This window comes from Podarcis vaucheri (genome assembly GCF_965113315.1).
Source record: "Podarcis vaucheri genome assembly, chromosome: 16".
Taxonomy (NCBI): Eukaryota; Metazoa; Chordata; class Lepidosauria; order Squamata; family Lacertidae; genus Podarcis; species Podarcis vaucheri.
Genome location: NC_138754.1, coordinates 10,616,571 through 10,643,878, shown reverse-complemented (window position 1 = coordinate 10,643,878; position 27,308 = coordinate 10,616,571). Strand labels below are relative to the sequence as shown.

At 46.7% G+C, this 27,308-nt stretch overlaps 1 protein-coding gene and 1 long non-coding RNA gene across 3 annotated transcripts in view; one reads left to right on the top strand and one right to left on the bottom strand.

Annotated features, from left to right (window-relative positions):
* FDPS (farnesyl diphosphate synthase) overlaps positions 1-27,110 on the bottom strand; it is a 28,794-nt gene extending 1,684 nt beyond the window's left edge. The window contains exons 1-9 of one of the 2 annotated variants that reach the window (XM_082202417.1): positions 27,038-27,110; positions 18,601-18,752; positions 16,363-16,503; positions 14,919-14,999; positions 12,004-12,126; positions 10,521-10,609; positions 9,919-9,991; positions 7,278-7,355; positions 2,418-2,552 (exon numbers count right to left, since the gene is read on the bottom strand). In XM_082202417.1, the coding sequence (XP_082058543.1) occupies positions 2,418-2,552; positions 7,278-7,355; positions 9,919-9,991; positions 10,521-10,609; positions 12,004-12,126; positions 14,919-14,999; positions 16,363-16,503; positions 18,601-18,752; positions 27,038-27,095 (930 nt within the window). In that variant the 5' untranslated portion in view covers positions 27,096-27,110. Of the gene's footprint in view, positions 1-2,417; positions 2,553-7,277; positions 7,356-9,918; positions 9,992-10,520; positions 10,610-12,003; positions 12,127-14,918; positions 15,000-16,362; positions 16,504-18,600; positions 18,753-23,605; positions 23,753-27,037 lie in introns of those variants that run through there. The other variant, XM_082202418.1, reaches the window with a different exon arrangement.
* LOC309520793 overlaps positions 1-27,308 on the top strand; it is a 47,342-nt gene that overhangs the window by 3,432 nt on the left and 16,602 nt on the right. The window lies entirely within an intron of this gene.

Genomic DNA, 27,308 nt, shown 5'->3' with positions numbered 1-27,308 from the left:
GACTGGACCTAACGGTCAGGGGTCCCTTTACCTTTAAGATGCACAGATGCACATTTAGCAATAATGACTAATGTTTTGGGGGCAAATGTTTTGGGTGGACTAATGTTTTGGGTGGAGAGGATTCTGGTGGGGCAGCTACTAGCATTCTTGGGTGACACCAATCATTTAGATCCCTTCTAATTCAGGTTCAGGCCTGGCCATGGGACTGAGTCACCCTTGGCGGTCCAGATGGATGACCTTTGCAGAGAGTGGGACAAGGGGGAGTGTGGCCTTGCTCCTGCTTCTTGACCTCCTCTTTGGCTTCTGATACCATCGACCATGGTGTCTTCCTAGACCGGCTCTGGGGAATGGGAACTGGGTTCCAGTCCTACCTCCTGGACCAAATTCAGAAAGTAGCATCGGGAGAGTGCTTTTCGGCCCCCTGGAGTTTACGTTATCCCCGGTGCTATCTAATATCTGTATGAAACTCTTGGGAGTGGCCATTAGGACTTCTGGGGCAAGGTACCTTCAGTATGCTGATGACACTCAGCTCTATTTCTCCATCGCATCTGAATCAAGTTACAGGGCACTAGGCAGAGGGCCTTCTTAGTAGTGGCACCTGCCTTGTGGAACACCCTCCCACCAGATGTCAAAGAGAACAACAATTACCAGACTTTTAGAAGACATCTGAAGGTAGCCCTGTTTAGGGAAGCTTTTAATGCTTGATGCATTACTGTATTTTAATATTTTGTTGGAAGCCGTCCAGAGTGGCTGGGGACGCTCAGCCAGATGGGCGGGGGTATAAATAATAAATTATTATTATTATCATCAGGTCAGGCCATGCAGTTCTTAGAGCAGTGCCTTGGGCGCAGTTGATGAGATGGATGGAGAAAACAAGCTGAGCTTGAATCCTGGCAAGGTGGAAGCACTGTGGGCGAGTGGTTCCTGTGCCTGAGAAATTGGCCAGTTGTCTACCTGGATGGGGTTCTAGTCCCTTTGAAGGAGCAGGTTCTCCGTCTGGGGCTGCTTCTGCAATCCAGCTTTGTCACTGGAGGACCAGGTAGGCTAGGTGGCTATAAATGCCTTCTACCAGCTGCAGCCGGTACAATAGCTATGGCCGTTCCTGGATCAGGAAAGCTTGGACAGAGCAGTTTCTGCGTTCGCTAGTTCAATACCATATGATTATTAATAATTATTCCACCTTCCTCATAAAAACGCTCGAGAGAAACACACTTTAGAAATGTCAGGAGGTGCAGCCTCGCTAATCAGTTGCAGAGTTTTATAGCACCTTAACGAACAGATTGTGCCATCCGTTTGGTCTTCAATTAATGGCGTGGATGTTCAGGCGTCGTAACTTGGCGAGGAATCTGATTCACCAGGTACATTTTGAGACACTGTATAAGGTTCCTTTGTTATTCACTTATTTCATTTTAATATTTGTTAAAAGAGGAACAGGTCTTTTTTCCACTGGCATACTGTCACCTGCCAGGGAAATCTGGCATTTTAAGTCTGCTTTATGTTGCAGTTTATTTGAGTCCCAGTTAACACAAACTTCAGTTCAACTTACTTTGATACTGTCAGGCTTTTGCAATGGCTGGATGACTAGATACAAATAAATAGATCTAATCTAATTTATTATGATTCATCTTTCACCAGCAAACACAAAATTAACTCTTCATTGTTTTATCATGTTAAAATACTTCTTTCAACTCTCTTTTAGCGTTCTTGTGCCTTTGGGTGTTTTCCCCAAAAGGTAGCTTAAAAAGGTAAAGGGGTAAAGGGACCCCTGACCGTTAGGTCCAGTCGCGGACAACTCTGGGGTTGCGGCGCTCATCTCGTTTTATTGGCCGAGGGAGCCGGCGTACAGCTTCCGGGTCATGTGGCCAGCATGACTAAGCCGCTTCTGGAGAACCAGAGCAGCGCATGGAAACGCTGTTTACCTTCCCGCCGGAGCGGTACCTCTTTATCTACTGGCACTTTGACGTGCTTTCGAACTGCTAGGTTGGCAGGAGCAGGGACTGAGCAACGGGAGCTCACCCCGTCACGGGGATTCGAACCGCCAACCTTCTGATATGCAAGCCCTAGGCTCTGTGGTTTAACCCACAGCGCTACCCGCATCCCAAAAGGTAGCTTAGAAGAATGAAAAAAGAAATTGTCTAAAAAGCGGTTATTTGTCTTTACCAATTTCAATTGACTTCTGCACACCTGCCGGTGTTTCGCCATAACTTGCATCAGGGTGTAAACCGGATTTTTTAAAAACCCATTTTGGCACCTGATGAAAAGCAGCTAAGGTCTTTTTCGAATCGCTGCTTGGATTTCAAAGAGAGATGGAGAAATCCAAAGGTACCAACCAGCTTCTGGTCCCAGCGGGACAAAGAGGGATTATGGCTCCCCTCCCTCCCACGCTAGCAGGGCATGGAACTGTGAAGTCTCTTTACCTCTAGAAGTTGTCTCTGTTCTGCAGAGGCTCGTTTCAAGCACTGCACCACCAACCAGCTGCATTTGTTATCCTGGATGTCTGTTCCAATCTTCCCGGTCATTTCAGGGTCACCAAAGCAGTCAAGGAAATCATCCTGCAGGCAGGGAGAGTGTTAATGCTGTGGCTTGACATTACCTGCACTGCTGGGCCCAGAGAAATTGCTAGAGAAGACCAAGGCGCCAATAGCATTGTGGCAGATTCTGAAGTGCAGGATCCTTTCTTGCCCCATGCCCCCTTCCACGATTACAGAACTTTATAAGATTATGCAATACAGTGGTACTTCGGGTTAAGAACTTAATTCGTTCCGGAGGTCCGTTCTTAACCTGAAACTGTTCTTAACCTGAGGTACCACTTTAGCTAATGGGGCCTCCCGCTGCCTCCACGTGATTTCTGTTCTCATCCTGAAGCAAAGTTCTTAACCCGAGGTACCATGGTACCTCGGGTTACATACGCTTCAGGTTACAGACTCCGCTAATCCAGAAATAGTGCTTCAGGTTAAGAACTTTGCTTCAGGATAAGAACAGAAATCGTGTTCCGGTGGCAGCAGGAGGCAGCAGGAGGCCCCATTAGCTAAAGTGGTGCTTCAGGTTAAGAACAGTTTCAGGTTAAGAACGGACCTCCGGAACTAATTAAGTACTTAACCCGAGGTACCACTGTACTATTTCTGGGTTAGTGGAGTCTGTAACCTGAAGTGTCTGTAACCTGAAGCGCCTGTAACCTGAAGGAGTACCACTGTACTCCTAAAAACATACAGCAATAATTAAGGAGGCTTTGCAATGCTCAGTGCAGATCTTCAGATGCTGTCTTTCAGCTAAGATCTGCTAATCCCTCTGCATGCACATGGGCAAATGATTCGAAGTGCTCCAATACCTTCTTTTGAAACGGTTTCCCACAGCATTCTGTTGCGCATAACAGAGCTCGCTCCATCGCCCCTGCTGCTCTCTTGCACAGGGCCCTTAGAACTGAGGGCCCCTGTGAGCAGGGAGGTGGGATCCAGCCTAGCTGGCGAGAGGGGCAGCATGTGGCAGAGCCAGCTCCTCACTGTCTGCGGTTTGGGAACACAGGAAACTGCCCTTGGCCAATCTGGCTCCATTTTGCCTATACTGGCTGGTAGCAGCTCTCTGAAGGTGCCTGGGATTGAACCTGGGACCTTCTACATGCAAAGCAACTGCTCTACCACTGAGCTACAGCTCTTCTTGTATTCAGGGGTACTCTGTTAAGGATAATGGTTTAATTTCCTGAAATGGGAATGTTTACTTAGGTGGGGTTACTGTGTATTTTTAACATGGGGGTCCCCCCCCCCACTTTGGCAGTAGCCCTTGTGTGATTGGCTGATTCACATGAGAGAGGCATTCCATTCCGTTGTGACTGTTATTCCAGGAACTGTCGTTTTTAACTGCTTTCTGCTTCTCTCTGTCTGTGAGGAGAACGGCTGCTCTGCTGGAGACAGTATTGTGTCAGTGTGATTTGTCTGAACTGAAACAGACAGAGGAAGATCCCTAAACGTTAACAGGAGGAAACCTGTGCATGAAATTGTAAATATATTCTTCACAGTTATGTGTTTATGAAAGTAAGGTTCTGGACACTGTATAGTCTTTACAAAGAAGTTATCAGTCACCTACAAGAGTTATTTAGCTTCCTTGCTGTAATTTACTCTGTTACTTTCCATAGCAACAATTTTTAAAAATAAATATATACATATATTTACACACATACACACACACACACAAACAAACAAACATATACTGCCTTGGACATGGAATGTTTATACTCTTCCCCTGCCATTGATCTCCAGCAACAAGTTACTCAGTGGAAGGACAAAAAAATAAAAATGCAAAGATATCAGACACTCTCAATGATGGGCATTCAACAAGGTTCCAGCAGGAAGCTGCCATAACATGGGTTCCCGGTTGCCATGACAACCAAAGCCAGCCACCCTTGAAAAGAAAATTGGCAGCAGAGAGACAGAGGAGCGGCAGAGCCTCCTAGATCAATCGCGTAGAGCAAGGATGGGAAACCTTGCGCAGACCGAGGGCCACATGTCAGTGGTAGCTGGGGCCAGAGGCAAAAGTGGGCATGTAAGCTTTGGCTTTGTGCGGTAGGCTACTTTCTACACACACCAGGCAAGCAAGAGTTTCTGCCAGGCAAAAATATTTGAGGAAGGTGGAAGGCTGAGCTGGTGTGCGGCCAGAGGAAGAGTCCTGAGGGCCAAAGAGAGGAGCTTGGAAGGTTAAAATATGTCCCCTCAAGCCTGATGTTCCCCAGATTTGAGCAGAGACCGTAACTTATATGGAAACAGGGTCATGAAACGGAAGCTCCATCCACTTGATACATTTAAAGCAGTATCATACCACTTTATACACTCATAGTAAGGTAAAGGGACCCCTGACCATTCGGTCCAGCCGTGGCCGACTCTGGGGTTGCGGTGCTCATCTCGCTTTACTGGCCGAGGGAGCCGGCGTACAGCTTCTGGGTCATGTGGCCAGCATGACTAAGCCGCTTCTGGCGAACCAGAGCAGCACACGGAAACGCCGTTTACTTTCCCGCCGGAGCAGTACCTATTTATCTACTTGCACTTTGAGCTCACCCCGTCGCGGGGATTTGAACCGCCGACCTTCTGATCGGCAAGCCCTAGGCTCTGTGGATTAACCCACAGCGCCACCCACATCCCTTAAACACTCATGGCTTCCCCCAAAGGATCCTGGGAAACTGTCTTTTGTTCAAGTTGCTGTGAGTTGTTAGGAGGAGGAGCTGCAGTTTTTCAGAGTGGCTTAACCACTGATCCCTCTTCCCCAGGGAATCCCAGGAATTATAGCTTTGTAAGGGGAACAGGGGGTCTCCTAATGTCTGGGCATGTCTATAAGCTCAACTCTTTCTCTAAAAAAAAATAAACACAGCGCAGGCTCCTAGGTACCCTCACAGGTCCAAGCCTGCTTGAAACTATGTTGGGTGCCTTAATACCAGTCTCCGGATTATCCCAAACATGTTAATGATTGATTTCTAATCTTGCACTGAGGGAAGAAGAACCATTAACAGCTTTTTCTAAATAAGCAAGTTGTCTTGTGATTATTTTTTTTAAGTGATGCTTACTGTTGTAATAATATTATGTAAACTGCTTTATGATGTCTGCCCGAAAAGCAGCATATATTACTGCAAATGAATGAATGAATGGGGTCCAATCAGTTGGAACCAAATGCAAGGATAAGATATGACTTTGAGTTACTTTAATAAGCTATTACCATATTTTTCTGTGTATAAGACGCCCTCTATTTTGGGGGGCTCCAAATTAAGAAAACACCCCTCAGCACTACCTGTGTATAAGACGAGCCCCAATTTTAAACCTAATTAAAAAACCCTAGTCTTATACACGGAAAAATACGGTAAGTAACTCTCTCTGACCCTGGCTTACAAAAGCAGCATACACCATTTCCGTTACCCTAAGGACTGAAGTTTTAAAACTGCATTCTTCTGAAAAAAAAAAAACACCACAGTAATTTTCCTTCTTCCTATTCTTTTCCCACTTATGCAACTTTTAATAAGAGGAAGGAAGGGGGAAAGGGTTTTTAGGCAAAATATCAGCTAGCCTGATCTAACAAGTAGTGCAATTTTGGGTTTTACAACATTCCTGGTTCAAACCTGTTCCATGTTCCTTCAGGGTAGTAACTTGACAAACATCAACTCAGAAGTCAAGTCCAGTTGTGAGATGTAACCTTTGTCTACTGCTAACTTTGTCTACACAAAAGTATGTCCTGAGATTTAGTTAGAAATGCAGCCTTGAATCATGACAGATAACCAGCAACAACAGTCTCCCTGCCTGATTTAAAATAACAGGAAAGGTGCTGGTCCTCATGGATCTACCCATTGAAAGAATGGAGAGGGAGAGAAAGAACAAAAGTATGCACAGAAAAAGGGTCCACCACAGCTTCGCTTCTGAACCCTGACCTCCTTGTTGAAACAAAATATTACATGCAAATTTGGCAAATTAAGGCCATATCCACATGACTACTGGGAACTGATCAGAGAACTACAGTTCCCAGAGTTCTGTGGAAGAAGCATTGACTACTAAACCACTCAGAGAATTGTAGCTCCGAAGGTCTCTTAACAACTTGCAGTACTCTTAAACTACAGTTCCCAGAGTTCTTTGGGGGAAGCCATGACTGTTTGTGGTACAACACTGCTTTAAATATAATAAATAAATAATACTAATTTATTATTTATACCCCGCACATCTGGCTGCTCTGGGCGGCTCCCAACCGAATACAGTCATACCTCGGGATGAATACGCTTCAGCTTAACTATTTTCGGGTTGCACTCCACGGCAACCTGGATGTAACAGAGTGTGTTACTTCCGGGTTTTGCCGCTCGCCCATGTGCAGACGCTCAAAGTGACGTAACGCGTATGCGCGGAAGCAGTGAAACTTGACCCGCAGTTGTGTCTTACGTTCGCTTCAGGATGCGAGCGGGGCTCCGGAATGGATCCCATTCACATCCAGAGGTACCACTGAATTAAAAACACAATGCAGTATTAAACATTAAAAACATAAAGGTCTGCCTTTAAACTGTCTTTAAAAGTAAGATAGTTGTTTATTTCTTTGACATCTGATGGGAGGGCATTTCACAGGGCAGGCGCCACTACCGAGAAGGCCCTCTGCCCGGTTCCCTGTAACTTCACTTCTCGCGGTGAGGGAACTGCCAGAAGGCCCTTGGCGCTGGACCTCAGTGTCTGGGCTGAATGATGGGGGTAGAGACGCTCCTTCAGGTATACAGGATGGTGTAGATGTAGCCAGAGATCTCCATAAGTAAGAGAAGAAAAACACACCTGGATCTGGAAGAACTCCCCCATCTGTAATAGGATGGTTCTAGCATGAGCATGTTCCTCTTCACTGTCTATGCCAGCCTGGAAAAGAGAAAACAGACAAAACATTTAAAAGTTACGTTGGGAGCCATTTCTCCTGGGAAGCCATAACCAGAGCTCTCCCGAAAACTACATTTACCAGAATTCTCTGGGGGCAGGGAGGCTAGAGTCATTAGTATTTCCTTCTGTAAAAAACACCCAGGCACATAAAGGCTACTTTTGAAGACCTTGCTCCTCATTTCTTCTGTTGGAGGGGTCAGTGCAGGACAGGGGCCTTCCCATTGTCTGCAGTGAGTTTACAAGATTTGTTCTTCTATTGAGGCTGCCCTTTCTCCATTCTTTTTAGTACTTTGGCAAAGACAGTTTTGCTTCTGCAAGCATTTGGGATCCAACAAGCTATGAATAAATAATCTATTTGATGGCCGGAGGCTTCTTAGATTATTATTTTTTAAACTGTCATTTAAATTTGCTTTGTTGTTTGATTACCATATTTGTCTTTTTAAATATATATATATATATATATATATATATATATATATATATATATATATATATAATGTTGTTTTGTGTGCAGCTGTGTGGCTCAATGAATACACACTATTGTTAAGACAGAGCTACCCAAGAGAATGACTTGCTCAAAGATTCAAATAAAAGATTCCAAATGCATACATTCTCCCCTTTAGGAGTGGGAACCAAACGACAACTTGGGTCCCCGCAAACCCTCCTTGTTTTTATTTATTCTCGCTGCATTTTTGCAGACAATTGCCTGAGCGGCTCACACCAATTAAAAATGAAAACTAGGGAGAGAGACTGAGGGAGTGGGGCCCAGCTCTCAGTGTTAAAAACTAAAGCACACAGCGCACAAGGGGAAAAGAAGGAAGTCAAGGGGAAAGGTAGGGGGAAGGAGAGGAGTTCTTCCAAGAACAGAACAAAGGAGCGTCTCCACTCCCATCATCTAGCCCGGACATTGAGGTGCAGCACCGAGGGCCTTCTGGCGGTTCCCTCCCTGCAAGAAGCCAAGTTACAGGAAACCAGGCAGAGGGCCTTCTCGGTAGCGGCGCCTGCCCTGTGGAACGCCCTCCCATCAGATGTCAAGGCAATAAATAACTATTTTACTTTTAAAAGACACCTGTTTAGGGAAGTTTTTAATGTCCTGACGCTGTATTGTTTTTGAAATTTGGTTGGAAGCCACCCAGCGTGGCTGGGGAGACCCAGTCAGATGGGCGGGGTATAAATAAAAAATTATTATTATTATTATTATTATTATTACTAATAAGAGGGCAGTTATATCCAGTTCAGGGCAGGCTGACCTTTCCTTGCAGGTGTTTTTGTTTGGGTAGTGGTTGATAGCTCTAGGGCCAGGCTGCTCCCCCTTGCAGGATGGATGGCGGCTAACAGATTGAGGTTGAATCCTGACAAGACAGAAGTACTGTTTTGGGGGGACATGGAGCGGGTTGGTGTGGGGGGTTCCCTGGTCTTGAATGGGGTAACTGTGCCTCTAAAGGACCAGGTGTGCAGCCTGGGAGTCATTTTGGACTCACAGCTGTCCATGGAGGCGCAGGTTAACTCTGTGTCCAGGGCAGCTGTCTACCAGCTCCACCTGGTACGCAGGCTAAGACCCTACCTGCCCGTGAACTGTTTTGCCAGAGTGGTGCATGCTCTAGTTATCTCACACTTGGACTACTGCAATGCGCTCTATGTGGGGCTACCTTTGAAGGTGACCCGGAAACTGCAATTAATCCAGAATGCGGCAGCTAGACTGGTGACTGGGAGTGGCTGCCGGGACCACATAACACTGGTTCTGAGAGATCTGCATTGGCTCCCAGTACGTTTCCGAGTACAATTCAAAGTGTTGGTGCTGACCTTTAAAGCCCTAAACGGCCTCGGTCCTGTATACCTGAAGGAGTGTCTCCACCCTCATCGTTCAGCCCGGACGCTGAGGTCCAGCGCCGAGGGCCTTCTGGCGGTTCCCTCATTGCGAGAAGTGAGGCTACAGGGAACCAGACAGAGGGCCTTCTCGGTAGTGGCGCCCGCCCTGTGGAACGCCCTCCCATCAGATGTCAAAGAGATAAATAATTACCTGACATTCAGAAGACATCTTAAGGCAGCCCTGTTCAGGGAAGTTTTTAATATGTAACGCTGTACTGTTTTTAACACTGATTGGGAGCCGCCCAGAGTGGCTGGGGAAACTCAGCCAGATGGGCGGGGTATAAATAAATTATTATTATTATTATTATTGCTGCTCTTACTGGGAGGGAGGGGATGCAACCTCAAAGGGCCCTTTGCCCTCTGGCTCATGGGCTGGGATCAGAGTGTCCGCTTCTGGTGCTTCCAGGGAAACTAGCAGTTGGAGCTGAACGTTCTTGCTAGCAGGGAGGAGGAAGCAATCCGCAACTTGCAGCCGGTCCTTCTCTGGCTGATGGATGGGTCTAGGTTGGCAGCCCCCTGGCCTTGGTATTCCTGGAAGCCAGGGACTCTAGGACTCCTAGCTAAGGGCAGAAGCCTGAACATGCTTGGCCTTCAGCTCTCCAGCCCCAGGAAAACTTGTCTTTGCGACACCCTCCCTGCCAAACAACATTGATACTGCAAAAGTCCGTTCGCTCACCATGTACATTGCAGCCGCCACTGGGAGGTAGAATGAGTAGAAGGCCGTCTTGTATTTGACAATCGTTTTGTACCTGCCAGAGAAGGGCATCCGCAGTTCAAGGTTAGAGCCGGTCATGACTTGAAAGGTTTCCAGCTTTGAATCATAAATATGCAACACACTAGGGGCTGCAACTCCTGCTTGCATTGCTCACCAGCATAGCTGCCAACGTTTCCCTTTTTTTAAGGGAAATTCCCTTATTCCGAATAGGATTCCTTGCAAGAAAAGGGAAAAGTTGACAGCTATGCACGCCAATTCTGTCTACCCAGCACCCCCTTTGCCAACCCTCAGCAACAACAACAAAACCTCACAGCTCTCCTTTATTATAAAAAAGGGTCAGGTTGTGTTCAAGTAACTTGTGCACTCAGAACAGAGCCACAAAAATTAATATATCCAAGCTAGGTCATGCCCATTAATAGCAATGAGCCAACTCTGAACAGGATCAACAATGGATGCAGCGCTTTGTTCTTTTTGTAGATTTAATTATCAATCATCATCATTGCGCCACTTTTTTCCTGGGCCGAGTCCAATACTATTTCTTTGTCATCTCAGTAGCTTCTCACCTCTGTTCTGTGAAGCGGTTCAGATCCACCTTAGATGGGGGAGCAGTGATAAGATCCAGGGCTTGCCCCAGTTCAGTCTGGTATGATGTCTGGGGGGCGGGGAGAGCAGGAACAGGATAAGAGTAGAAAATTAAGATTGATAAACCACCAGCTCCCTGCTATTCCTATGAAGAAATGTTGCAAAGTGTCTCATTTTTAAAAAACAGGCCCGATCAGGGTCGTCTGCTACTTCTTCACAGACCTCCCTCACCAAAGCGCAACTTAAATATATGTTAATTAAAGGAATAAAGAGAAGGCACTGATGTTATTTTCCTACCCAAAGGACACGGCTTCTCAACTAACGGCAGTAGTGGAGGATGTGATTGAGATTTCCTAATCAATTTGGTGAAGAGGAAAGATTCTAGTCCTCAAGATTAACCTTTGGATGCAGAGTGAGAGAGAATGTGCTGCCATGTCTGGGAGGGAAAGGGCTGGTTTTTTGAAAGCAGCGCAAGTTTGCAAAAGTAAATTGCAGAAGAGGGGGCTCAGGGCTTCTTTGAGGAGTTATGGGCCCCAGAGCCAGACCCTCCAGTGTGCTTCTCTCACAAGGGTGCTTTCTCCATTAGCCTTAAGGCTGCTATAATGGTCAACGGGTGAGGTCAAATCCCCAACCAGCCATACAGCTTATAGGGTGACCTTGGGCCTGTCAAGCCTAAGCAACATAACATGTGGGGAAATGATTGCTTGTACATAAGAGCATGAGCAGAGTTCTTATTATTGCAGAGTGATTTTACAGCACGAGATATTGCTAAGAGCATGATGAGCACGTGAACACCTCATGCTAGACTAAATGATTGGCTCATGTAGCATAACACTCTCTTTGTCTGCGGGCAGAGGCAAGATTACATTCTTGTGATTGTTACTTTTGGGTACGAGACACAACAAGCGCTGTGCTGGAGGAGAGAGGATGAATTATTTTCACTGGACACAATAAACATTGCACGGCAAAAGCCAAAGCTTTTTCTTCAAGTCATCTTGGTGTGAGACTGATTATTTCAGATGTCGAGCAGGTTCTCGACAATAACAGGGTTATGTTGTGGGGATAAAATGGAAGGGTGGTGGGGTAGAATAAAAAAAAAAAAAGCTTATGCTATCCCCAAAGATGGGTTTAAAATAAAAGAGAGAAAATATTTTCCTGCTGATTAAATCTGCAACAAGCGCTCCCTCAGACCTTTCTGTGGATGTGGGAACAGGGAGTTCCGTGAAAAAGCAATGGGTGTGTGTGCAGTCTTCCTTTTGGTCAGGGAGTATATTCTCTGCAGGTCAAAATGGCCTCCGCCACACTCAAGCCCGCAAATTCTCCCCTCCCCTCCATGAAGGGGAAGCAGTTTCCATGGCAACAGAAGGACCTTCCATCAGGGGCAAAGGCTTCGGGCCCAGTCCCCAGCATACAGACAGTGTTGAAACAACGACGATAGCCTGTCACGGCAGGGCCTAAACCCACCTGGAGAAACAGCTCCAGCAAGTTCAGGTAGTACGGCTGACCCCGGCAGTATCGCTTCAGCAAGCGGTAGATGAGGGACTCAAGCAAGAAAGCATCGTTCACGGCATCCAGGCCAATTCCTTCCTGGGGGACAGAAAGGAAGGAAAAACAGTTCAATGCATTAGTGCCTAGGCACACACTCCAGCTCACCGCCGAGGCTGCAGTCCTAGGATGCTTACCTGGGAGTAAGCTCCATTGGACTCAGTGGAATTTACTTCTGAGGAGACTGGCATAGGACTGTGGCGTTAATTATTAAGGAGTCTGTAGAAGCTCTGACCCAGAGAGGGGAATGGATTATAACCCATCTAAAAATGTAAGAAGAGCCTGCAAGGATCAGGCCAATGGCCATCTAGCCTAGCATCATGTTCTCATGCAGGATCCAGCCACAACAGTGCTCTTTCCTCCCGCGGTTTCCGGCTGCTGATATTTAGAAGCATTACTGAGGCATAGCACAGCCACCATAACGACTGGCAGCCATTATCTGCTGTGAATTTGCCCAATCCTCTTTTACAGCCGTCCAAGTTGGTGGCCTTCCTGTGGCAGGGAGTTCTACAGTTTAACTACGCGCCAGGTACACATCCACCTGATTGTGCATTTATGTGCACTAAAGTGGCACAGTATGGTCAGCCTGGCGATTCACACATACTGTACTGGATCTAATAATACTGTATTTTCTGGCGTATAAGACTACTTTTTGACCCAGGAAAATCTTCTCAAAAGTCGGGGGTCGTCTTATACGCCGGCTACAGCAGCAGCAGCTCCTGCAGCAACTCCCCACCAAAGGACAAAACGACAGCAAATTAAATCAGAGGACACCAAGCTCTCTAGATGAAGCAGAAATACGCTTGAAAATTGGCCCCAGAAGCCCCCCCCCCATCACCTGCAACAGAATGACCCTAACCGCTCACCGTAGACCACGTGGTCCAAAATGGCGGCCTCACATTGCCCAAGCAACTAGACATGTGGCCGCTGCTTCAGCCCAAGCAGCCCCCGCAGTAAAAGAAAAGGAAAGGCTCACAACAAAGGCAGGGAACCAACAACAGCATTAAGCGCACCCCCAGCCACTGGGAAGTGGAGCGGATTTCCGAGCCGGACTGGAGACAGTTTTTTTAAAAAAATTATTTGATGTGCGTTGGAAGAGGGGTAGTCTTATACGGCGAGTATATCCCAAACTCTATATTTTAACTGGAAAAGTTGGGGGTCGTCTTATACGCCCAGTCTTATACGCTGGAAAATACGGTATATGTTTTTGAATGGCTGGTGGTGGCTAGTTATCTCTCCACCAAAATGGCATCTTAAAAAATAATCAGTGGAGGATATTCTATCAGGTTACGAGAGAGGGAGCCGTAAGGCCTCCCCATCGGTTTTGCCGAAAGGCTAGCAACTTTTAGCTCCTCTCAGTTCTCCCCTCCCCATTCACTACAAGATCTCTGGGATGCACCCAGCTAAGTTTTATTCAGTATAGTCCCATTGAATGGACATAAGCTGGTCATGACCATTCATTTCAATGGGTCTATTCCGAGTAGGACTAACACTGAGTCCTACATTCCTCTGTAGCCAAGTAATTCAGCTTGCTTTTCTCACCTTCCCTTATAGTCCTGTTTCCCTTTTGTGTTGTGTCTCTTTGATTTCCTTGTACCATTGACATTTGCATTTAAAATGCTAATCATAATCAACAGCACAGAGTGAATGAGCACAGCAGACAGACAATAGGCAACAGCGAAGGCTTGGGGCTTGCAAAGTGATGCTTGATGCAATAAACTAAAGTGTTACTCGTTTTCTATCTGCAAAATCCTGGCAAGTATGCGATGAAGGGAAAGGGTTGGGATCCAACTAAGTTCTACATGGAGCAGACACACTGAAGAAGTGAAGAGTCATGCTTATTAATTTAAATGGGTGTGCTCTGAGAGGGACGCAGGTGGTGCTGTGGGTTAAACCACAGAGCCTAGGACTTGCCGATCAGAAGGTCGGCGGTTCAAATCCCTGTGACGGGGTGAGCGCCCATTGCTCGATCCCTGCTCCTGCCAACCTAGCAGTTCGAAAGCACGTCAAAGTGCAAGTAGATAAATAGGTACCGCTCCGGCGGGAAGGTAAATGGCGTTTCCGTGCGCTGCTCTGGTTCGCCAGAAGCGACTTAGTCATGTTAGCCACATGACCCGGAAGCTGTACACCAGCTCCCTCAACCAATAAAGCGAGATGAGCGCCGCAACCCCAGAGTCGGTTACGAATGGACCTAATGGTCAGGGGTCCCTTTACCTTTACCTTACTCTGAGAGTAGGACCAACACTGGCTGCAACCAGAAGACTCCTAGATGAGAAGGTGTCGCATCCAGGGGCTTAAGCCCCTGCACATATAAATGAAAGCAGGCAACGTGGACCCCATTCCCCAACGCTCAGGACATTCAATCATCTGTCACTCAGAGCTGCTCTTGCACAACCTAGTGCCCTCCAGACATTGTTGGATTACAGCTATCATCCCTTGCCACTGGCCACACTGGCTGGAGCTGATAGGAGCTGGGATCCAATAACATCTGGTGGACCAGGTTGGCAAGGAACCTACCATCTGGTACACAGACTCAACATAGCTAGAAGACCAGGATCCAGATAAACCACCCAACTCACAAGCTGCCTGGGCCAATGAGAGATTTCAGGCTGGATCCTGGAAACTGGACATCCTCCTGAGGATAGGGAGCCTACAACTCTCCAGATGTTGATGAACAGCAAATCCCATCATCCTTGATGGCCACGCTCACTGGGCCTGATGGGAGTTGGAGTCTTGACAGCATCCAGAGGGCCGCAGGTTGCTGTTCCCTTCATTGTAATGGTCAACCCATGTGCCACAGAGGTCAGGCAAACCCTAGAAACCGTCGTCCCTACCTTTTTGTACCAACAGGGATGGCCCCGGCGCGTCTCTGAATAGTCCATGATGTCATCTGCCACCAGCAAAAAGGCCTGCAGCTGAAATCAAACCAGATTCCACCCCCATATTATTACTGCATATTGTAATACTAGGGGTTGTCACACCTGCTCCCTCCCCTAGCCAGTACCAGCTACCCCTTTGCCCATCCTCCACACCTGCCCATCCCTCACCTATCACCCCATTCCTCCCCCATAGTTCACCTGGAGCCCCACCCCCTTTAAAGGCATGTTCAGCAAAGGAAGGCGCTTCACACAGACTCTGCTAAATTGCTGTGTGAAAGGCAGGTTTAAAAGAGGAGGGAGGCACTTCAGAGCCTCCCCCCATGCTTTTTAAACAGCTCACTTGGGCCAGTCAGTTCGCCATTTCTCAAGGTGCAAGATCGTGGTAAGGTTGTTGTCACGGTCTTGCAGCTTGAGAAATGGCAGGCCTTCCTATATATAGGAAGATAAAGGCCAGATAACAATGAGGGAACGTTTTTTTAAATGTGGTGGATGGTTTGGGGGAAATCATACACAACGAAATGAAAATGTAAAAAAAAGTCTAAACTGGTAATTCTCCAAAATCCTGAGGCCTTTCCTTTAGGGATAATAGGATCAGAGACCCCCAAAAAGCAGATTAACTTATTTATCTATGCAACAACAGCAGCTTGAATCTTGTATGCACAGAACTGGAAAGAAGAAAAAACACCAAAGAAAGAATGGATTTTAAAGCTAATGGACTATGCAGAACTGGCGGTGCTAACAGCAAAAATAAGAAGCCAACACGACAGAATATTCATGACAGAATGGAAGCCCTTTTTGGAATATCTGAAAATATACCATAATCAGATGGAATCGCGAGCAGGATTTGAAATATGAGCAGCGGTAGAAAAATGATGGTCTATGATATAGATGGCTATGCCTTAGGCAAAATGTTTATTAGAATGCAGTATGGGACAGGACTAAAAATAACAAGTTTAGAGAGAAATGTGTAACAAATTTGAAATCTGGAATTTCTATGTAAAGATTTTAAAGTCTGATGAAAATTTGACACAAAAGAAGGTTAACAAGAGCCCTGCTACAGCAGGTGATGTTGTCCAGCAGCTTGTTCTCACTGGGGCAAATCACATGCCTATGGAAAACCCAAAGGCAGAACCAGAGTGCAAGGGCAATTATCCCAACCTGCAATTCCCAGCCATTTCAAAAGCATGCTTCCTCCAAGATCAGGAAGTAGAGCACTGCCATTGTGACTAGTAGGTCTGCTCACCTCAGAACAAGCAGAAATTGTCTTTCTCAAGTATGGGTGTCACATCCACACAAAATGATATCAGACATAAATCCGGCCAGATATGGCAAGCATGGGGAAACACCCTTTTATTTCCACATCACCAGATAACAGGGATAATGTGTACAAAACACCCACCAGTTCAATGCACCATCCAACAGCTAGCGCACGTTGGAAACTTTTTGGATCCTGTTGCTCTGGTGCAGCCAGCTCCCGGAAAGCAGCCACCACTGTCAGGCCCCGGTTATATTTCCCCCCGACGGCATTGTATTCTACAACCTGCAAGGGAAGAGGGAGGGATGACATTTGCGCCGACACCCCCATAGTTACAGACTCCAGGACAGAGGAAGCTTTTTGCTACTGAAAGCAGGTTCCGGAACAGGGATGAAGGAATCTGTGGCCCTGCAGCTCCCATCAGCCCCATTAACAGGCATGGCCAATGGTCAGAGATGGCAGACTTGGTAGTTTAGTAACATCTGGAGGGACACTGGTTCCTGCCTCCGTCTTAGACCAGTCATGTCCCAACGAGTCAGGGATCACATATTAAGTGAGGTGTAAAGCGGGTGGCGCTGTGGGTTAAATCACAGAGCCTAGGACTTGCCAATCAGAAGGTCAGTGGTTCGAATCCCCACAACGGGGTGAGCTCCCGTTGCTCGGTCCCTGCTCCTGCCAACCTAGCAGTTCGAAAGCACATCAAAGTGCAAGTAGATAAATAGGTACCCCTCCGGCAGGAAGGTAAACGGTGTTTCTGTGCGCTGCTCTGGTTCCCCAGAAGCGGCTTAGTCATGCTGGCCACATGACCTGGAAGCTGTACGCCAGCTCCCTTGGCCAATAAAGCGAGATGAGCGCCGCAACCCCAGAGTCGGTCACGACTGGACCTAATGGTCAGGGGTCCCTTTACCTTTACTTAAAGTGGGGATGGGGAATACCTGTGGCCCTCCAGATGTTGACTTGAGCTCCCATCAGTCCTGGCTAGAATGGCCAATGACCAGAAGTTGTAGTCCTCCCATCCTGTAAAGCAGTGTTTCTCCAACTGTTTTTGGACTGCCCATCATCCCTAGGTAACAAGACCAGTGGTCAGGGATGATGGGAATTGTAGTCCGAAAGCAGCTGGAGACCCAAGGTTGGGAAATACTGCTGTACGAGGATTTGCTATTAGGTTATGAAATAATATCAATTGCACACATACCTTGCACACACAATTGCTAACAGCAACAACTCCCTACTTATGATTTTAACAGACATTTAGAGGCATACCACTTCCAATGCTGGAAATAACATATAGATGTAATGGCTCACAATCATTGACAGGCTTATTTGCCTAGTCCCATTTAACAGCCATCACTAATGTATCATATAAGCGAATTCCATAGCTTAATCAAAAGCCTTGTGAAGAAGTCCTCCTTTTTGTCTGTCCTGAATCTTCCAACATTTGGCTTCACTGAATGGCTCCTGACTTCTGCGACGAGAAAATATTTTCTATGTCCACTTTCCCCACACTTTGCACCATTTTATACGCAGCCGGCACATCCTCCCTTACTTGCTCCCCCCCACACATTTAAAGCACAAATGATACCACTTTAAACAGCCACGGCTTCCCCCAAAGTCCTCTGGGAGATGTAGTCTGTTTAGGGTGCCGAGAGCAGACCCTTAATCCCCTAACAGAGTTACAACTCCCAGAGTTCCCTGGGAAAAGTGAAACCACTCTGAGGCAGAAAGACACGATAGGCCCCAAGCGCCATGAAGTCACCGCCTTGCTGAAGGCTGGATGTGCCTGGGAGGCAAATGTACACAAATGGAACAGGGAAGAAAATGAACGTAATAAATGAGACAGAAGAACATCATGATTTGCCCTTTAGATAAGGCCCATGCCTTAGGGAGATGAAACTGCCCCAAATATACAGCACCAGAGCTTAAGGCAAGGGTCACTAACCTTTATAGGCCTGAATGCCTGTCTTAGATCATCATGTCCCAACCAGTCAGGGATCACATAAAGATATATTTGGATTTTTAGGTGTCTGCCCTAGACAGCCCCCTTCTGGTCCCTCACCCAGAAAGAACATAAACACACACACAGACAATTTACTTTTTCTAATGGATGACAAAGTTGGATGAAGTTGAACAAAAAGCCCATAGAGCCCAAAGAGCAAATGAGAAAGAACATCACTCTCCCAGTTTCCTTCTTCAGCTGTTTTTCTCAAGGGGATGACCCCTCTGTATCTCATGACCAAGGGGGCAATGAGCGGGGGGCTCAGAGGCTTTGTGGACAAGCAGAGGAAGACCTGAAGAAGGCCACTGTGCCCACGGGCACCATGTTGGCAACCACCAGCTTCAAGTTTCCATTAAAAGCCTTTCCAATCAAGCTCACGCCGTCACCTGCTTCAGCCTGGCGACAGCATCAGACACCTCTGCGTTGTGGAGTTCATCTTCCGTCAGATCCTTCACAACTTGGGGGAAGAACCCCACAAACTGGTCCCTGTCTGTGGCTGCCACCGCCGCCTCCACTCCATTCTGGCTCATTCTTCTATCTGGAAAAGAGAAGCGCACGGCCATGGAATTACACAAGGCAAGGCACCCACACACACTGTGATATGTCTACACACAAGGAAGCTGGCATAGATCTCTAGAGCAACAGAAGGCAGCCTCCACCCAAGGCAATTGCACAACGTGGGGTGAACTTTTTTGGGGAGTTCTAAGCAAGAACCCAACCCAGGAGGTCCTGGCTCCATTCTGCTCCCTCCTATATGAGTCTTCTTCCCCCATCCCATCCATTTGCTCTAATACAGGGGACAGAGCAACAAATTTTAATTTTACAGATACACAGCAGTTTGGTTGTTCAAGTCACGGGGGGCGTCAAAGACCCGATACTATTTCTGCATCAGAATCTCTGTTTCCAGTGTCCATCCAGCCAGCTTGATCAGAGAACTTTTTAGCCCCTGCATGCTCCTAAGTTATTGTTGCTATTATTATTTATTAAAATTGTATACCACCCTTCATCCGAAGAGCACAGGTTGGTTCACAACATAAAAATACAAAATGAGAACACAAAATACATGTAATAAAACCAAAACAAGCAATAATCCCCCCACAAACATATTTAAAAGGCCATAGAATATTAATCAGCCAAAGGCCTGGTTACAGAGGAATGTTTTCGTCTGGCACCTAAAGATATAGAATCATAGAATCATAGAATCATAGAGTTGGAAGAGACCACAAGGGCCATCGAGTCCAACCCCCTGTTAAGCAGGAAACACCATCAGAGCACTCCTGACATATGGTTGTCAAGCCTCTGCTTAAAGACCTCCAAAGTAGGAGACTCCACCACACTCCTTGGCAGCAAATTCCACTGTCGAACAGCTCTTACTGTCAGGAAGTTCTTCCTAATGTTTAGGTGGAATCTTCTTTCTTGTAGTTTGGATGTAATGAAGGAGCCAGGTAAGTCTCCCTGGGGTGAGCCGTCCGCAAAAGGGGAGCCACTGCAGAAAAGGCCCTGTTCTCATGTTGCCACCCTCCGTACCTCTCATGGAGGGTGTACTCAATGAAGGGTCTCTCATGATTACCGCAGAGTCCAGGTTGGTTTGTATGGGGAAAGGCAGTCCTTGAGGTATAGTGATTCTGAACAGCTTAAGGCTTTATTGATCAAAACGAGCGCTTTGAATCCGGCCCAGAAACTAATTCGCAGCCAAGGCGGTTGGGCCAGAATGAAAGTTATATGTTCAAACTGTCTTGCTTCAATTAGCAACCTGGCTGCCGAATTCTGCACCAGCTGAAGTTTCTGAACTGTCTTCACAGGCAGCCCTATATGTATCACATCACAGTAATCTAACCTAGAGGATTATCCAGAGCATAGATGGCAAAAGTTAGGCTACCCCTGTACAGATAGGGGCACAGATGGGCCACCCGCCAAAGCTGAGGATAGCCACTGTGTGCCACTGAGACCAGCCTGAGCCTCAAGTGAAAGCAAAGGATCCTGAAGTACGCCCAAGCTATGCGCTCGCTCCTTCAGAGAGAATCTCATCCATCCCATTACCGAGGTATGACAACGGTCTAGCACACCCACTGCTACAACCGCAGATGCATACGAGAAGCAGAGCCGTTAGCGTATTGCCGACAACATAGTCCAAAACTCTGGATAACTCCGCTCAGCGGTTTCGTGTAGATGTTAAACAGCATAAGGGGGTAAAACTGAACCCTGAGGAACTCCACATTGATGGCTCCACAGGACTGAAGAGCACCCCCCAAAATCACCCTCTGGAAACGACCATCCAAGGAGGACGGGAACCACCGCAAAGTGGTGCCACCCTCCTCTTGTCAGGTGTGCGTGCAGGAGCCGGGCCCTGTGACCAATAGGACTTTGCAGGACTGGGGCCTTCCTAAGTTTGTTCTGGAGAGGCAAGGCGCAGCCCCACAGGTGAGTCCAATTGGTAACTCACAGCATCTGGTGGCAAGAGCAGGGAAGGGATATAAGATCAGCATTTCCCTTCGGCTCTTTGCCACAGCAACACGCTTCGTTTGGCTTCTTGCTTCCTGATCCTTGAACCTCGGCTTCTTGAAGAAGAAGAGTTTGGATTTGATATCCCGCTTTATCACTACCCGAAGGAGTCTCAAAGCGGCTCACAGTCTCCTTTCCCTTCCTCCCCCACAACAAACACTCTGTGAGGTGAGTGGGGCTGAGAGACTTGAAAGAAGTGTGACTAGCCCATGGTCACCCAGCAGCTGCATGTGGAGGAGTGGAGACGTGAACCCGGTTCACCAGATTACGAGACTACCGCTCTTAACCACTACACTGTTACTGGCTCTCTTGACTCCTTGCTTCTTGATCCTCGGACCCCTGACTTCTGGACTCCTTGCTTCTTGATCCTCGGACCCTTGACTTCTGGACTCCTTGCTTCTTGATCCTCGGACCCTTGACTTCTGGACTCCTTGCTTCCTGACCCTCAGACCCTTGGTTTCCTGACTCCTAGACCCCCGTTCCTGCTCCCACCCCACCATCTTGCCCCCGGTCCTGACATTCCCTTGCTAGGACTTCAATCTCCCGTGAACCGGACTGTGACACCTCTAAAGCCCTGGCCTGAACCCCGACTGAAATGGATCTAGAAAATTTGTTTCCTTGAAGAGCCCCTGGATCTGGTCCACGACAACCCAATCAAAACCTTGCTCAATAAGGAGATTGGCAACTTGCTTGTAGTTACCGTATTTTTCGCTCTATAAGACGCACCAGACCATAAAACACACCTAGTTTTTGGAGGAGGAAAACAAGAAAAAAATATATATTCTGAATCTCAGAAGCCAGAACAGCAAGAGGGATCGCTGCGCAGCAAAAGCAGCGATCCCTCTTGCTGTTCTGGCTTCTGGGATAGCTGCGCAGCCTGCATTCGCTCCATAAGACGCACACACATTTCCCCTTACTTTTTAGGAGGGGAAAAAATGAGTCTTATAGAGCAAAAAATACGGTACTTAGATTTTCTTTATCCAGAGAGGGTTTCCTGAAAGGAGTGGCTTCATCGCCATGTACTTAAGCAGGCAGGGACCACCCTTCTCACAAGGAGGCATTAATCACCTCATCTGACTGTTCAAAGCACATCTTCAACATCCTTGAGTTTACTGAAACTCATCCAACACAACAGGACGAGACAGTGCTCTGGACACCCTTTAAGATTCATCTGCTGTGTAACAGCAGAGTCAAAATCCTGGTGGATGCAAGCAATTTTATCCTCAAAATTCTTTGCAAAGAAGCCACAGCGAGCTATGATCAGTTTTGCCACTTCCTTCAGGCCAGGTTGTAAAAGCCCCCACACCCGGAAAAAGCTCTGCTGGATTGCACAATGAGGATGCAACGGAGGCAGCAAAGTATGACTTTTTTGCCACCTTTACTGCCACTAGGTAGGCTCAGCGATGAGTGTTCGATTGCATTCCACCGGAGTTTTCCTCCACATTATGCTTGAGTCACCTTTCTTTTCTTTTTTTTATATACATTTTTATTAAAGTTTCACAAATTTTTAAACAAACACAAAAACACAAACAAACACAACACAAATAACAAGTATAGTTTCGGATCCTTATTTTCTTAACATCTTTCCCTGACTTCCCCACACCCCCCTTCTTGTATTCCAATTCCAATAGTTAGCTCAGCAAGTTCTTGTCCCCAACTTTTACCTTATTATTATTATACTTAATTCATCTTAATTAACCAATTTTAACTTATAGACCTCAATTTAAACAACAATACTCATTCTTTACACCCTTTTCTAAGGTCGACCCAAATTCCCTTCCACAAATTTCCCAATTTTTATATTAATTACAAAACAAAATAACAGAGAGACAACATATAATTATACACCCTTTGGATTCCAAAACTCTCACCCCCCCTTTCCCGGTTTCGATCCCCAAAAAATGTCCCTCAGTCTATCAACTCTCAGCCTGGAGATCTCACGTCCGAGGCCCTCAAATCTCTCTCAGTCCCTCTCTGCCGGTTTTTTTGGTAGTCCTTTATATTAGACATCAAGTCTCGGAGAAGCTCTGTCCCAATAGGGTCTATGTTTCTTCCAACCACACCTCCATATTCAAAAGTGGAGCCCAAAGCTTGAGTCATCTTTCAGCTTGTTCCCTTGCCCTAAGCTCTGGACCATACCAGGGAGCCAAGCAGGAGAGTGTGCCCGGGGGTGAAAGTAAAGTGTTTAGGAACACGGAGATCATGAGAGCCTTCTGTTTCAAGAGAAGGCATACACGTTCTGTTACGTACAATGGAACTTCAAGAAAAGCACAACTTAAATCACCCTGAAGGAATATACTGGAGCACTCCAAATCATTTCCCAAGTATGTGCACAGAAAAGCTGTAAATTCCTATGAAAGGCAAAACCTGGAGATTTGCATTGATCATTGAAATACATCCATTACTATTATTATTATTGCATCGTCTTAGAAGGGGCCATGGTTTTGACTATCACGAAAAGACTTGCGAATTTGCCACTACGCTATTTCAGGTATGTGGTGTTGGAAGGTAAGAGAGCAAAACCCCTTGAGGACTAGTGACTTGCATTGTCAACAATGTCCTAACCACAGTCACGTTTGCAGAGAATCCGGGAGTCCACCCCGCCCATTCCTGTTTAAGGAATCCTTTTGCCTTCTTTCCCCGCTCTTTGATGGGGTTTTCCCCCGCGTCTAGACTGGGTAATACACACGCAGACCTCGGGTGGGTAATAAATGCAGTTTCCAGTGGGATAGCCGTGCTAAGTCTATTGCAGGTAAATCAACAAAGGAGTCTTGTGGCACCTTAAAGAACTGCTATTTTTTTAGGCTCCCTGTTGATTTTTATAGTATAGCATTATAAGGGAATACGAAAGAAAGGCAGATTTCTACCCCTCCCCGCCGGCTCTCTCACCTGATCCTGTTTCTCCAGGCTTCTCTGCGCCACTGAGCCAGAGTTGCAGGCAGCATTACTTATAGAGATTCCTATTGCGCCGGGGTGCATTCAGGGCTTTGTAGTCCTCGCGCTGTCAGAGCCCCAAGGAACCCAGCGCAGGTTTGCCGCTGGCGGACTACAACCCCCAGAGTGCACCGCGAAAGAGGGCGGCGGTTCCCTTGGTAAAAATGGACCATAGCAGCGCCACCACCTGGATTGGCTTTCTTCATCGTATGAGGACGGGCCATGGGGCGGGGAGCCAATCAGGAGGGGTGAGCAGAGGCGCTTGAACCCCACGGGAGCTGTGGATTGGCTGGCGGGGGAACAAAAGGGGTGGGAAGAGAAGGCGGGAAACAAACCAGCCCATGGTGGGAGGGGATAATGGGAGGGTGCGCTGCCGCAAAGGAGTGTTTGCTTTTAAAAGTTTCGCAAGCCTTCTGACCTCACAGGGTTCTTCGTCAGGGAAATATTGTGCCGTTAAGACTTCGGTTTTTTTATCTTATTGCTTCTGAAGCGAAGCTAGTCTGGTTTAGATCTGTTGCCTGTTGGTGATAGCAGTGTTGATTTGGTTCACAAAAGGAATATATCAATCTGGGGGGAGGGAAGACTCACAGTATAACAAGCAATTTTTTCACCCTCCATAGATTCATGGTGAGACGCTTTCATTTCATAGCAGTAGAATGTGCACACCCACCCAACAGATGACCCCCCCCAAAAAAGACTGAAGGGAATGCAACCCCACAAAAATGTTTCTCACCCCCTGAGAGGCACAGAGTTGCAAGAAACCCTACCGAGTACTGTAATGAAAAGGGTTGTGTTTAATACAAGCCGTCTAAAACTGGGCACATAAAAATAGAATAGAATAGAATAGAATAGAATCATAGAGTTGGAAGAGACCACAAGGGCCCTCGAGTCCAACCCCCTGCCAAGCAGGAAACACCATCAGAGCATTCCTGACATATGGTTGTCAAGCCTCTGCTTAAAGACCTCCAAAGTAGGAGACTCCACCACACTCCTGGGCAGCAAATTCCACTGTCGAACAGCTCTTACTGTCAGGAAGTTCTTCCTCATGTTTAGGTGGAATCTTCTTTCTTGTAGTTTGGATCCATTGCTCCGTGTCCGCTTCTCTGGAGCAGCAGAAAACAACCTTTCTCCCTCCTCTATGTGACATCCTTTTATATATTTGAACATGGCTATCATATCACCCCTTAACCTCCTCTTCTCCAGGCTAAACATGCCCAGCTCCCTTAGCCGTTCCTCATAAGGCATCGTTTCCAGGCCTTTGACCATTTTGGTTGCCCTCCTCTGGACACGTTCCAGTTTGTCAGTGTCCTTCTTGAACTGTGGTGCCCAGAACTGGACACAGTACTCCAGGTGAGGTCTGACCAAAGCAGAATACAGTGGCACTAAGTTCTGAGGTGTGTTTTCTTTCTTTGCCTCTTCCCTTCTTCTGCAAAAAAAGGCAAACTTTTACCAGGACACAGTCTGACCACATTTGGGTTGTTGAAACGTACTTCTGCGTAACTGAAATGGGATGAAAAGAGAAAGGTCAAGGACAGCCTCACAAAGGAGGCTGAGCTGGTTTTTAATTTTAGTGTCTGTTTCTTAAATGAAAAGCACTCTTTCTGCCATTTTTCTCTTTCTCTGCTTCAGCCACTTCTCTCCCAACCTTTTTTTCTCCCTCTTTCTGCCACCTCTAGGGCCCCTACCTGCCCTACCCTGGCCTAATGTCTAGCCTAATTACTGTAATCAGGTACGCCTCATTTATCTATAAATTCTTTTAAAATTAATTTAATATAACCCCTTAATAAATCAAACACTGCAACCTTATTAATAGTAATAATACTGTGCAAATATAATTTCATGTTTTCCAAACGCAGACTGCCCAAATGCTTTGGGCTGATCATTTTAAGCCATCCACCCAAACAAGAAGCAATATATCTTTAAAAAGAAGGCGAGGATGTCAGTTCCCTGAGGGATCTTCCTCCTAAGTATATGCCTTGCTTTTTGCTTTGCATCCCCTGTAAGGAAGAAAGCGAAACAAAGGGGAAAGTTCATCTATGTTGCCTTGCGTAATAGCTGGCTGTAAAGGAAAGGTCTTACAAATGCCATCACCTTTGGCACAGTGCTTTCTGGAGAGCGAGATCAAGGTTGGAATAGTCAAGAGGAGAATGGCAAAACCAGGGACTCCAAAATGTAGCCCAGGACTATAGGTAAAGGTAAAGGGACCCCGACCATTAGGTCCAGTTGTGACCGACTCTGGGGTTGCGGCGCTCATCTCGCTTTATTGGCCGAGGGAGCTGGCGTACAGCTTCCGGGTCATGTGGCCAGCATGACTAAGCCGCTTCTGGCGAACCAGAGCAGCTCACGGAAATGCCATTTACCTTCCCGCCGGAGCGGTACCTATTTATCTACTTGCACTTTGACGTGCTTTTGAACTGCTAGGTTGGCAGGAGCAGGGACCGAGCAACGGGAGCTCACCCCGTTGCGGGGATTCGAACTGCCAACCTTCTGATCGGCAAGTCCCAGGCTCTGTGGTTTAACCCAGGACTGTACTTCCCTACAAAAGAAAAGGAAAGCGGAGAGAGAAAGGAAGGATGGGTGGTAACGCCAGGCACGCCAAATGCACATTTCAAGTGCATGACTTCCTCCAAAGAATCCTGGGAACTGTAGATTATTTTTTTTAGGTGCTGGGAATTATAGCTCTGCAAGGAGACGTCAAGTGTTTTAACTGTATGGTGTGGATCTGCCGTAAATTATTTGTTAGCCGCCATAAACAACAAAAGCCTCAAAGCTACTTCATATCTAATAAAATTTATACACTGCTTGATTGCAAACAAAACACCCTATCAAAAGCAGTTTACATGAAGATAAATTCCAACTATCTATTTTAGATGCCAGGCAAAACAAAACCAAACACAAAAAACTACACTTCTTTTCCACCACGCTGTTAAATTATCTGTGGCCTCCTTCAGTGAGGAGGATGTTTTAAGCCTCCCTTTTCATATCAATATGAATGTGTTTTAGCGTTTATTCTGTAGGTGCTGGCTTTTGGTATGTTGCTTCTCATAAAAAAAATGACTAATAAGTGCAAATCATCATCATCACCATTTTATAGTAAGGGGTGGGATTCACCTAATGAGGCCCATAAGTGGAAGCCCTCCCCTCTGTGCCCCCCCCAAATTACCTCACGGGGGTTAGGGACAGCATTCAAGGGAAAGAGAGGGAAGAATTGTTCCATCTGGCAAGCAGAACTATTGGAAGAGCGCAGCCTTGAATTCCACCCAATAATAAAAAATAATCCATAATTTCCATTAATTTGTTAGTTTTTAAAAAACTACATTGCGCAACTACAGTGCAAAATTCACGACAAGGGCAAATCTTGGAAGACAGCTGTGTTTTAGGTCTCACCTGGTTCCAGATATTGTGAATTTGATAGATTTGCCTTCAGATGTGAATTGAATTGCATTCCGCCCGCATCCCTACTGGGGAGACCCCACCCCAACTAGTGTTGGCATCTGTTCCGTGATGCAGCCCAGCAAATTGCAAGACCCAAAGCCTTCACTGTGTCCCGGGCCAGATACAGGTTTGATGAGGCCCTAAGCTACTGAAGGTACTGGGGCCCTTTATATGTCCAGCTGTCCTTTGTCAGCATCAAATTGTCACTGTTTTTTTGTGTTGA